The sequence below is a fragment of the Anopheles nili genome, chromosome 3 (assembly GCF_943737925.1).
Source record: "Anopheles nili chromosome 3, idAnoNiliSN_F5_01, whole genome shotgun sequence".
Classification (NCBI taxonomy): domain Eukaryota; kingdom Metazoa; phylum Arthropoda; class Insecta; order Diptera; family Culicidae; genus Anopheles; species Anopheles nili.
Window position 1 is genome coordinate 54,213,327 of NC_071292.1, and position 13,273 is coordinate 54,226,599.

Sequence of the window (13,273 nt, forward strand, 5' to 3'; positions counted from 1 at the left end):
GATACGGCACTGCAGATAAGAAGTTTGGTGGATGTTTCGATGACAAATATTAACTCACCGTCAGTCTGACCAGTCGATGGATAGGTGTGAATAGGTGCGATCTGTCGATGTTCTGGCAGCCTTATAAAGTGTAAAATTATACGTTCGAAATGGTGAAGAACGCGGACAAGGCCGTGAAACAAAGCAGATACTAGAACAATCCAAAAGTGCTGTAAAATTGTCGTTTCCGTTTCCTCGTGGTTTGGTGAGTCAAGAAACCCAACGAAGGTGCATTAAACATGACGCTCGTAACATATAGTGTGCTCCGGCCCATTGCCATCTTCGCGGGTGTCTTTGGTATTGTAAGTGCTTTTGGGTGCTTTTGGGATAAGGTGCAACGGAGGAGCACGTGCAACCACACGTCACGATCGGTTTCTTTTCTGTCTCCCTAAGCTCCAATCTCTCATATGGATCGGCTTTTCCATCGTGGGAATCATCGCTTACTACTGCGAAGTGGATTTTTCCGGCCAAACGGAAACGATGGGATCATTGCTAACGTTAACATTTTTCAACGTCTACTTCCGAGGTGAGTAAACACATGTCTGACACGGGTACACGAGCAATGGCACCTGAGAAGAAAACCATATTGATAGCCGTTGGTGGCATGATAAATCGCTCGTTAAATACTAACGTCGGTTTTTAGTAAGTGCTATCTAAATTACAGATATGAGTTAACAGAATGCAACAATTATCTTATGCCATCGTTATTTTGTGCGTAACATAATTCGTCATATATTTAGTTGTAGGGCGATATATAATCATTCTATTCTGACTAACGTGGAAAGGAATGCTTGTTTTTTTGCTCATTACAAGTACGATAAACTTGCAGCCGGTGATAAGATGTAATCTTTCAATAAATCCAACTCAGCCAAGATAAAAGCAGTGACAAAATCAAATTTGTCGCTTGCCCTAACTGGGTAAGAGTTAAACGAAGGAATTTTACTTGCGTTAACGCGCTGCCAGCATGTCGCAACAGTTGATTCGAGTCCTAGACCTAATATCTAACTGGTTTCGATACAGGCGAACTCCTACTTTATAAAATAATGCTCCAAATCTGTGCCGGTAATGTGTTAAGAAACATGCATATCTGCCAAGAAGTGGCTTTCAGGGATTGTACGTTAAGTAGTGGTAATTCAGATTTTACAACCTTTAGCAGGCAGTTCAAGTACGAGGGGCGATAGCAGTACATGTCTTAATTGACGCACTTAGCCACAGTACAAATACAGCTACCTACCTGTTGACAAATCTTACAGGAACATGCGAGCAGCAGAATATCCCTGAGATTGATATGTCGCTGGTGCAAACCATGAATCTGATGCCCCCGGGAGACGTGCATGCGTTCGTTTGGGTTTATCTAATTTTACATCTGTTTTGGGGCATCAGCTCGCTAACGCTGCTAACAAGTAAGAATTAAATGTCCGTTATCGAGCACGTGCTACGAGAAAAACCTAATATTCACGACATGTTGTGTTTGCAGATGCACGCCAAAAGTATATCCGTTACGCAAATATATTCCTGTACATTTGGATCATCGTTACTATGATCATCAGTGTGCTGGATCTGGCTCTAGGCATTTTGTTTGCCATTGACTACGACATGATTGTTGTAAGAAATGTTTCTTCTTCGCGTCAACCTGCTACTTTCCATATGCTACAAATACTGCGTATCCTTCATTTCAGCACGCACTTTTCGAATATCCTTTCGGGCTGAATGTAGTGCTACCGTCGGTGCAAGTTCTCGCCACTGCAGCGCATGTGTCCGGTATCATGATGGTGATGGCTTTCCGCGGCTGGGTATTCTGGATCGTTAATGTGGCGTTGGCGATCTTTTTGTTTACGCAAACGTTTAAGATATACGACTATAACCAGGCAAAACGCAAGGTAAGCAGATACGTACGAGTCTCAGACCGGTTTGATAGCACCAGACGTTGCGATAAAGCATCAAAGCAGTCCGACTCAACACATCTTTTTTTATCGGCGATCAATCATCGTGGTAGACGTTGGTACAGCGATTTATGTTTTATCATTTTTTTTTACCTTTCGTTTCGTTAGCACAAGAATGGCACAACAAATGGAGGGTTCGTGCCAGAGAGCGACGCAACTGCACGTCGCCCGCCTATCGATGCATATGATATGACGTGAGTTCTATCGCTATTTGTTCTTGAATGGGAGATTAACGCATCATTTGATTTGAATTCACTTTGCAGGCAATCGAATACTCAAGCGTTTGCACAACCGCAACCATCGGAGTATCGAGGTAGACCGCTAGAAAGGTTTAACGAAGCTCCTATCCTGGTGGAGTCACCGATGCCACCACAACCAGATTGGAGCCAACAGCGTACGTTTGAACCCAAACCGACCGTCGTAGTTAATCGAACCTTAGAGCCACTGGCAAGACCCCAGTCGATGGCGCCCTCGGTTGAGGACACTCGGCCAATTCCACCCCCACCTCCACCAAAGAACTTCATGAACACCGTAGTCCGCCGAGACGCTGCGGCGGCAAAGGTCGCTCAGGAGCTTAATTATCGCAACAACAGCTTTAACGGGGCTAACAATGGCATTGCTGCCGTGAATTTGCGCCCGACGGGATTGAACTTAAATCCAGGTCCTATGAGCGGTGACACAGATTTGCCGACTCCTAACTACAGCCCTCCGATGCCTCGAACGAATCCGTTCGAAAATCGTCCACCACTTCGGTCGGTGCTGCGTAATTCTAGATTCCAGTGAAAAGCGACCAGCTCCATTCGTAAGCAATTCATGCACATCTTTAGTCGATAGGTAGAACTAATTAATAAAAAGCTAGTACCAATACAAAGTAGCCCAGTTCGAGTTTCTGCGGAGATTTCTGAGTGTCAGCTCTACGCGGGAGACTTAGTGTGTGCGGAAAGGAGCACAAGGTTAACGTTAAAATGTATGTAGATCATTGTTCACTGCCTACTTAAATGCCATTGATAACGATCATCGCGGGAGTTCAATCCCTTCATAATCGGAATGATGTGTGTTAAAGTAATCATTTCAAAGTAAGCAAAAGAGATTGCATTAAGAGGATGGTAATTTATACAATGCCATGCTATAAGCGATTAAATATTGAAGGTCATTTGTGTGTGCATTTCAAAATCTTTACATAATTCACGCATTCCTCAAGCACGAGTTGAGCATGTCGAAAATTTAAATTCAAATAAAACACGTTTTCAACAGCACGTTGCATGCGTTCGGATCCACCCTGTGCGAGCTGCTTTGACAACAACACGAAGATTGCCGCGGGCGAACTTGACGTTCCTTAAAAAACACACACTTTCGTCACTTATCGCAAATAGTGGCCGGGTGAAAAAATAACAATCTATATAGCAAACCACCGCGGTCTCCGTGCAGGAGTAAAACCCATCCTCGCCATCCCCATTAGCAAAGTGCGCGTGAACTTCTCCTGGCCAACGACGAATTGCTGATAACCAACATCCCGGGGTCAATCCGTACGTTGCGGCCTAATCGTCGCCGTTCATCAGCAAACCCGTAGCGGTCTCGATAGCCGACACTCCCCGGCGGAACGCAATTATCTGTGGGAAGGAACCGACAGCGAGCGTGCCGGTTTCATTCCGTTCGGTCGTTCGGTCGATAGTGGTCAGGCGCGTATTTTCTGTGTGCGGCTTCAAGATGGTGTTATGTCACATTCGCGCGACGGTACGGTTAAGCAAGCTGGTCGCTTCGACCGGTGCACAGAGTGCACTTCGTAGCCGTTTATTCAGCATCAGCAGTGCAGCTTTGAAAGGTAAATGGGGTGATGTTCGAGGTGGGTTACGTACCCATCGGAAAGTTGCAAACTTTATGAGGATTGCACATCGTTTTTTGAACCATTTACCAGATGATTTGTGTGACGAAGAGTGGAACCAAAACAAAACGCACAAACTTATCGTTTAGCTTATCGTGTATCGTATGGTTGACATACGTCAAATGTGCAACAAATTTCGTGCACGGGGTGATGCGTAAAACGAAAATTAGTGATTTCAAATTTGAATCTTCGACTCCTTTTTTGATCCATTTATCTCGATCTAAATAAGTAAAATGAACGAAAAAAATGAGTATTCTATTTGCCAACGATATTAGTTAGCTGTAAAGTTCAAGTGGTGAACCAAAAGAACGGCTAATATGTTCAGTACAAATATACAGAACAACGAGACGACATGTGCTACCAAAACGTGTCTTAAAAAACTCAGATTACTCAAACCAGCCGAAAGATTTCGTCAGCCAAAATTGTACATGAATCGTTGACAAAACAACGCGTGATTGGAGTTGTAATCTGCGGAGTTTGGTGTTGGGCAACGGAAGAAAAAAAATATAGACCCATCAAGGAGGGCAGGTCACACCGATAAGCTAGCTACGAGCATACGAGTGGGAAATCGTTGGGTGTTTGCTGAAATTCACGATTCATAACCTCATGCTTTTATAGAACTCCGCTTGCCGGAAGATCACTCACTGCTAACAGCGTACTGAAGCATATTATGTTTCATCTTCAGAGCGACTTTTCACGGACAAGCATGAATGGGTGTCGGTGGAAGGAGAAGTTGGCACGGTTGGCATTTCGAACTTTGCTCAGGTAATTATCACCAACCATTCGCACCATGCCGCATTGCACGAATTAATCTCCCTAACCTTTTTCGTTTTTGTTTTTTTTTCTTGCAGGAAGCCCTCGGTGATGTGGTATTCGCACAGCTGCCCGATCCCGGAACCAAGTTATCACAGAAGGACGAATGCGGTGCGCTGGAAAGTGTGAAAGCAGCCAGCGAAGTCTATTCACCCGTATCAGGCGAGGTGACGGAGAAAAACGCAGCAGTGGAGGAGACGCCTGGTCTTGTAAACTCGTCCTGCTACGAAAAAGGTACGATGTTGGCACTAAATCGCGATCGTGGTTTGCGTGCTTTATCTAACAGTTACTTTACTTTTTCCCGACAGGTTGGCTATTCAAACTGAAACTCACCAAGCCCGATGAGCTATCAAAGCTGATGAGCGAAGAACAGTATACGGAGTTTTTGAAAACTGCGGCCCACTAGAGGCAAGAAGTGCACTTGTGCATGCGGCAACCAGCAATGCGCCCAACTATTGATACCTACCGTTAAGTCCTACTGTAATGCAAATGAATAGTGAGTGTTTGATTGTGGGAATAAATGAAACATTTCGTGAGACCTAGGAATGCTATCAATTAATCCATAGTTGAACGCAACGTTCTGAACCACTTTGAGAAAATATAGACAAGATGTATGTATTTGCAAATGATTAGTTTATTACAGAGTATTGTAATTTGTTTGTATCGTTGGTATTATCTGGTGGAATGCACTACCGGCAATTTGAGCTTCAGGCGTTTTTCAGTGTTTCTGACAGGGGCAGTCGGGTTTGAGAACCGCAACCTCCTCGGTGTGATACTGTCGGCAAGAATTGCACTCGCCATAAGGATAGCCGAAGTATGATGCACCATCCTGCTGCTGAGGAACAATGTAATTGTGCATGTAATAGTTCACACAGTCTTGCCTTTGAGGCGGATAACCGTGATAGTCATCGGTGTAGCAGCGATCGCGAGAGTATGGATATTTCTTGGGTAGACATCCTAGATTCAATGAAATTAAAACGTTTCACAATTTGCACTCTTTCTTAATAGTTTTAAATTAATTTTATTTAATTTGCCCTTACCAGCATGCACCAAAGCAATACAAGCTACGAGCACAATCAAACCAATTAGTGACCGCATGATTACTCAGCAATGGTTTAAAAACTTCTATATGTTTAACTGCTTTTCGTCTTCCAACTGGGCGGAATACAGACTGATGGCGTAAGATTTTCGGTTACGCTTTTATACAACGCGTGACACACTTTTGGAGCCGTCTGCGATGTTTTGAAAATAACTCCATACCGAACGCCACATGCACGCACGTTTCAAAGATATATAGCTTGCTTCGCGTGGCTGACCAAAAACAAAGTTCAATATGCAAAGATCAACCGGTTGTTTGTTTCCTGTGTCGTCTATATAGTAATTTGCTCGTAAGTCGAATTTTCAATTTTCATGAAATTTCATTTGAAATATATACCAAACTGGTGATGTACCAAGCAGTATCTGCTTCTAAAACATAAATGAATCAAATTTAAATTTCGTCGCGTGTATTCTCATTCATTCAGAATAGATATAGAAGAAGACAAGTTTGGCTTTTGAATTACGATTAGTTATAATGTATATTATGTATTAGCATTAGGAAGCTAGGAATTTACCATTATGCTTGTAATTTACATTAATATGGTAAGAATTATTTAATTATTTTCCTTTCATTTATTCATTTATTTATCTGCATAAATAACTACAATTATAACAATAACTACATATATCTCCAATTTAGAATTGATGAAGAAATCATGTAGAATGTGAATAACTACATGTATCTTTTAGCATAACATTTACCGGTAGATGATATTTAACGGTTTTCCTTTGTCGTTAGCCTTATTCCTTTTGGGTATATGCAATGAAAATATTTACGGCCATAAGGTATATAATTATTTAGAAAAACATTTATTTTCCTTTTTCATTTTTTAAAATGCCTGCTGCATATGAGTTTAGTTAATATGTTTTGAACATGTTTACTGGTTTACTGGTGCAACGCCTGCAATGTAGAAATGTTGAGGGATAGCAAACCATAATAAGCATTAGTCATGGATGTGGTGCGAAGCTCATATCATTTTATTGAGAATAGCATTTTGTGATCGAGGCCAAGAAGTTTAGAAAGTTCTATTCTTGAGGAAAATTCAGACTCAAAACAGGTCATCGTAGGTGGTTTCGTAGCAAGGAGCATAATGAGAAAACGCTGCGCTTTTGCAGGTCGAACAGGATCCACAGCCACAATTTCCATTATTATAGCGATATCCCAAGTAAGGGCGATAGTTGTCGTAGGTGAAGGTCCCAACAGTGTAGAAAGGATGCTCGTAGCAAGGATTCACATCGTACGTATGGTGCGTAATAGGTCTGACGCAGGCTGTGTAAAAGAGAACGAGTTATACGAGTAAAATTTTCTGTGCAGCCCATTTTGAAGGAAAATAGCAACATTTACCTGAATGGGCCAGCGCGGTGCAAGCGATGAACATGGCGAATGCAATGATCGACTTCATGGCTGAGTTGTTGAACTGCCTTAGTGGAACCGTACCAGGTTGCTCGTGAAGATGAGGCTATTGACTGATCAATTTATCCATCGTATGATGTTTTTATACGTGTTACCATCGTATGATGATGTGGAGTTTGAACAACAATAACACGTCCTATACCTGGAAGACACGTGTTTGCAGTTTCTTTTGTGTAATGATTGAAAAACTAGTATTGTTTAAACATTAACCATTTTCTTTGTCGTTCTATCTGATGTTTTTTTTATTATTTTTACACGTGGATTAAAAGAAACTGAAGTGCATTGACTAACATTTTTCTATCATTATTATAAAGGACAAAACGTAACGCAATAAACATCATACTAATCAATGAACAATGATCTAGTTCTTCAATAACGTATATCGAAGCAAAATGCAAGTATAAAAGTGGTTAAAGTTTTTTTTACTAAAATGTTAAATGTAATATTTATTTGATTTTGATAATCGTTAGTTTGCACTTAAGGTGCTTGTTGCTAGCTCGAAAGCTAATTCCTCCGAAACTAGAATACAATAACATTCCATGTCTTGTACCATGAATGAGATTTGAAACATACATAAATTCAGTAACAGTGCTACACGCAAGAGTCCTGCTTAGGCCTCATGATCGGACGCCTGCTATTTCTGTGTTTTGGCCCTCCTGGGCGCCATTTCTTTTGGAGTTCACCACGCCTCCACAATTCATGTGTGTGAGGTGTCATTCTAACGGGATGACCAGCCCACTCGATGGTGCATTTGAGACCTGATACGATGTGCATATTTGCATACTCCTGTACCTCGATATACGGCCGCTCGTTGTTCGACCGGCCACTATAACTCCATTTTTCATGTATTCTTCTTGATTTAAGGTACATGTTTCTTCGTTATCTCGTAAAAGTAGTATGCACTACATACTATTACCTAACTATACGATTCGATGTTATATTATTAAATACAAAATATTGAGTATTTCACTATATTAACATTTCAAATATGAATAATATATCTATATATTGGGTTTCTGCTATTAATAAACAAGATAAATAACCTTTGGAGTACGTCCACAAATTTGAGAAAAATAAATCATCCTACCAGTTTAAAATAAATAAAACAAAAATCGTTTGTTTGCTTGCAATTCAAATATTATCGTTTTATTAAGGTCCAGAATTCATCTTGTACGACAATTGTTTCCTAGTAAGTGAAGCCAGAATAGAAAGGGTAGTTCAAATAATACGGAACAGATGCATCCCTGCAGGTAGAGCAGCTGCCACAGTTGCAGTTTCCTCGGCCAGCGCACGACACAGTAGTTGGGTGGTAGTACTTCAGGAATCCGTAAGGACGAGGTCCCAACTCATACGGATAATATTCACCGTCGGCATCGTAAAGAGAAACCACATTCTGCTCAAGGCATGGGCCGTGTTTGACGCAAGCTGTGAAGGGAAGCAGATTATCAGGAACTACTAACTAATACTCGGAATACGCATTCTTACCTGAGTTGGCCTGGGAAGCACAGACGACGAGCAGAACGAGAGCGATGATGGACTTCATGGTTGCAGAGAAGAGTGATTGTTGCTTGCTGATGCTGTTGCAGTTGCAGTTGCTGATGCAGTTGATGCTGGTTGCTGTTTGATGTCTACTCTATCAACGCACCTAGTTTATATACTCAATTCGTTTGTAACTCGTGTTCAATAGAAATCTAAACGTGATTTTAATGGAATTTATATCTATATTATTTGTAGACGGTTGTAGTGCATCACTAGTGAACATGTTTCTTATTATAAACGAACAACATTGTTTTGCTTTATTGTTTCTAGTTGTTAGTATCCATATATTGTGTTCGAAACATTCCTATTGAAATAAAAAACCAAACAATAACGTTCCCGTTAGTTTAAAAAAATATAAATAACATGTTTTTGTAAATAATTATTTGAACAGAGCTATATTATTTGTAATGCTATATTACTTGTTATGCTTTAATTATTTAAATCAAACAAATAAAGGTATGAGCAGTCAGTTTTCAAGTACTTGTTGAAATGATGATTCTACTGCAATGAATTATATTATCACATTTTATTGAAAATTAAACCGATGATCAAACAAAGTAGTGAAATCTCAAACGTTATATTAAGAAATCTCTTTCATAATACACAAAATTTACTTATAAGGAGATGTTGAATATAGAACAAACAAATAGTATTAGTACATATTATATGAATCATTTATTGAATAAAACATACTAATAAATTATTGTAGTAAAGCTTGTGCATGCCATATCACATTTATTACGATGCATTTACTTATGTTGCAGTCAATATACTAACGAAATAGTATAACAATAAACGAAATAGTATAACAATTAATAAAATAGTATAAAAATAAAATAACAATAAAACTCATTACAATATTCTATTTACATTCATCTATTCAATCTATTTATTGAACAATATATGTTTCAACTTTGTTAAATGATTATCAAGTCACTGTAATGAAAATCCGCAGAGATCGATGTAATATTTTTTAAACAGATAAAATAATCTTAAGAAATCAATACAAATTTGCTTAAGAGAAATATCAAAATTGATTGCTTTATTTGTTCTTATTATCCAAAATTCATTTGTTCATTGTTGCGTGGGCTCGATTTCGTAATTACTAGAACGAATATCCTTGGTACCATGGGAAACTCGAGTAGTATGGGACAGCTGCTCCCGTGCAGGATGAACAAGTTCCACAGTTACATCTGTTTGGCAAGTAGTAGGAAGGAACGGTGGGGTGATTATAGTTGAGTACACCGTGGTGATAGGTTTCTTGTTGACATGGGTAGTAGTTGAAGTCGAAGGTGCTAAGGTCGTTGGCAGTGACCACGTGCTCCTTATAGTGAGGATATTTCCTGACGCAAGCTGTTACAGATGATAAAATGTCAGATAATTTCTTCAATTACGCCGTGGCAAAACATGCTTACCTGAGAATACATTGGAGGCACAAGCCAAGAATAGAACAAATCCGACGATCGATTTCATGGCTACAGAGTTGGCTGGATGCTGGAAGATGATGCTGACGTTTGATGACTGTGTCCTGTTACGCTGGCTTTTATACGAAAGTTGATTACTTCTATACGCACTTTGCTTCTGTTGCTTTTTTAACCCGAAGCACGTTTTGAAGCTAATAAGTCGTTTGTTTTACTAAGCATATTAATAACAAACTAAAATACAATGAAAACAACTTATAGACTTATTGTTGTGTACAAGCAGGAGAGCCAATAAGATGAATAAAAAAGTATGTTGAAAGTTAGTTTATTTGTGGGCATAAAAGCTTTTGTCATAAGCTAAAGGCTGTTACGATGCTAACGTTACCGGAATTATTTGCTGGTCGATTTTCAAATCTCAGAATATACAACACCAATTTAAAGTAATATTTGTAGTTAAACCATAGAATATCAAATTCATTTTGTTGACCGATTTTTGATCAAAATACTAGGAGAACAAATTATTCAAAAATCTTTTTTATTTTTGTGATAGACAATTACAGAGATATTTACCATCAACACAACAAAAAGAATGAATATAGGAATATAAATAACGATGGAAAACAAAAAAATACAAGTTTTACAATAACAAGTTTTACAATAGTGTAATAAGTAATATGTAAAATATAAAAAATAATGAAAAGATCGTGGGATCAAGTTTTTACTGCAATACACAAAAGGAGTGCAATACAAAAGAATGAGACAATACAAAAAAATACAAAAGAGAAAAGAAGCTAATACAACAAATTTGTATATATACAGAAATAAAATGACCTTGATGTAGGAAAACAGTACTAACATATTTTCAAATCTTGCATTATAATATTACAAAATGCATGTCGATCGTTATTGTCAAGTATCAAATAAAAAAACAATGTGAATGTGAATTATTAAAGAAATGAATGAGAATGTAAAATATAAGCTATAACGAAACAAATTCAGTAACAAGAATTAAGCTGCGTAATTTCAAGGCGGTTTTATTCATCATGTTTCAAAGTAGCATTCATTAGCTCCTTTTAGTTTGTTCACTTTTTGTTGCAACCGCACGGTCCGTGCTGACGGTAAGGACAAGGATAAAGCTCGCTGCTCTTAGTCTTGCAGGTCTGACAGCCATGGCACGATTGGCACGGAACATGGGATGAACAGCGTTGACAGGAAGGAAAGACGTCCAAGCTTGCAACCGGACGGTAGTTGCTCAAGCGCAGATAGTTGTTCGCATATGCCAACTGGTTACAGCTAGAGCACCGAGGAACACAGGCTGCAATGAAAAACGAAATGCAAATTCAAAAGCTCGACTCCATCACCTAATAGGTGCTAGTTGGACTTACATGAGAAAACCTGGGCAGCACAGGCGACGAGGAAAACGAATGTCATCAGTGACTTCATGGTAGCAGGACGATTGGATTTGCTCTTTTGGTACAGTCTGCTCGACAAGAGTGGCACGTGTGCAATGATGCAGTTCGTCGAATGTTCCGAGCTTTTATGCAAGTCGTCGACAATCAAACCATGTTGAGGCTTCTCCCGTAATAGGATCGCGTTTTCGAACCCAACAGACACGTTCTGCCGATAAAGGTTGCTCCGGGTGATCCAACAAAAAGTATTAGACCAACCGCCTCAGAACTAGGTGCTTATAAATTACAACTATGTGTGGGAATTATATCGATCGATGAAAAAAATATTTGGCTTCCTTTGTCCATTGGACCAGCAACATCTCACATCGCTTTATTCGTATCTGATCAACTTAGTAACGGCATGGCTTTTCAGTCGTACATTTGCAGTTGGGAACACAGAAATATCCATTCCAGGCATATCCATCCGGACAGTTTTCTTCCTCAGGATATGAGTTCTCACAGCTCGGTTTTTTTTCGACGCAGGTTGGCTTTGGTGTAGTGGTCACACATTTCTTGCATGTTGGAACTCCACAACTTCCAGGACACGATGCTGATGCAACTGAAAGGGAATGAGCAATATTATGAAGGAGGCTCGTATGTAAAATTTCTTCCTCAGACACTATACCTGTGACCAGTACGGCAACGAGCAGAAGTCCGACGATTAGCTTCATGGTGCAGTAGTTAGTAGGATGCAGTTCGATTGGCGATGGAAGGCTTCAGATCAGTGAATGAGGTACTGACGATCGCTTCCGCTTTATATAGGAGAGGTCCTGCCACACGAAGGATAGGAAATCATCGTCATGAGATCGGTGCCATTGTTCCCAACACATGGCACACTTTTCAGACAAGATGCACAGAGGATGCTTATGCCGGACAAAGTGATAAACGCATCCACGTGCTAGTTAGAACGATCGATGCGGTATTATAGCAGTAACGGTTCGTACGCACAATTCGAAACCCGTGGGTTATGTTTCAGATAAACAAGCATCCCACGTGGAAACGTGTCGCCCAACCATGCGGATCGCATTCGAGGATCGAACAAAGAATGGTTTGTATAAAAGCATAGCTCGATTCGTTCGCTCTTCAGTCACTGCTTCAGTAGCATTTTAAAAGGTGTCAAACGATCCTTAGTAATCGCTTCCAACATGAAATACTTCCTTGGAGTTCTGTTGATGGTTGTGGCAGTGGCCCAGCTTTCCTCGGGTAAGTGTTTTAGAAGAATCCCTTTCATTAAAGGCCAGATGATTCGAACTGAGTTCTCTTTGCAGGAGCATGCTATCCGATGGCTACGTCCTGCTCCACGTGTTCGAAGCCTCTCTCCTATTTTCGCGTGCATTACGCTGCTCCAGTAGACTACTGCTCGTGCCAGAAGTGTCCCATGGGCTACAAGTTCGATGGATGCAAGTGTGTTCCAGATTGCGCCTGTTTGAAACAAATTTTCACTCGTTACTGATGGATGTATGCTGATGGGTTATATTGATCATTCGTTTATCTGCAAGTGATGCGAGAAATAATAAACCATTGTTAAAAACTAAAAAACAAATTGTTGTACATCAGGTGATGATTAAAAAGATTTGTCGAAAGATTAACTCTTATGAAAAAAGTATATATAACTAGGAACTACGATGCATACCTAGCCTGCAAAATTTCGGAATTTGTCTTTGAATACCAAGAGC

At 39.9% G+C, this 13,273-nt stretch overlaps 2 protein-coding genes across 2 annotated transcripts; both read left to right on the forward strand.

Moving 5' to 3' along the window:
- The first annotated feature begins 202 nt into the window (after positions 1–202).
- LOC128726598 (uncharacterized) lies at positions 203–2,765 on the forward strand. The gene is made up of 7 exons (XM_053820413.1): positions 203–341; positions 433–565; positions 1,293–1,442; positions 1,517–1,644; positions 1,719–1,919; positions 2,091–2,176; positions 2,246–2,765. The coding sequence occupies exons 1-7, from the start codon at positions 279–281 to the stop codon at positions 2,763–2,765; spliced, it is 1,281 nt and encodes a 426-aa protein (XP_053676388.1). The 5' UTR covers positions 203–278.
- Positions 2,766–3,493: 728 nt separating this feature from the next.
- On the forward strand, positions 3,494–5,211 carry LOC128725636 (glycine cleavage system H protein, mitochondrial). Its single transcript, XM_053819396.1, has 4 exons — positions 3,494–3,804; positions 4,550–4,629; positions 4,716–4,911; positions 4,986–5,211. Exons 1-4 carry the CDS (start codon positions 3,690–3,692, stop codon positions 5,081–5,083), a joined length of 489 nt encoding a protein of 162 aa, XP_053675371.1. The 5' UTR covers positions 3,494–3,689; the 3' UTR covers positions 5,084–5,211.
- The last annotated feature ends 8,062 nt before the right edge of the window (positions 5,212–13,273 follow it).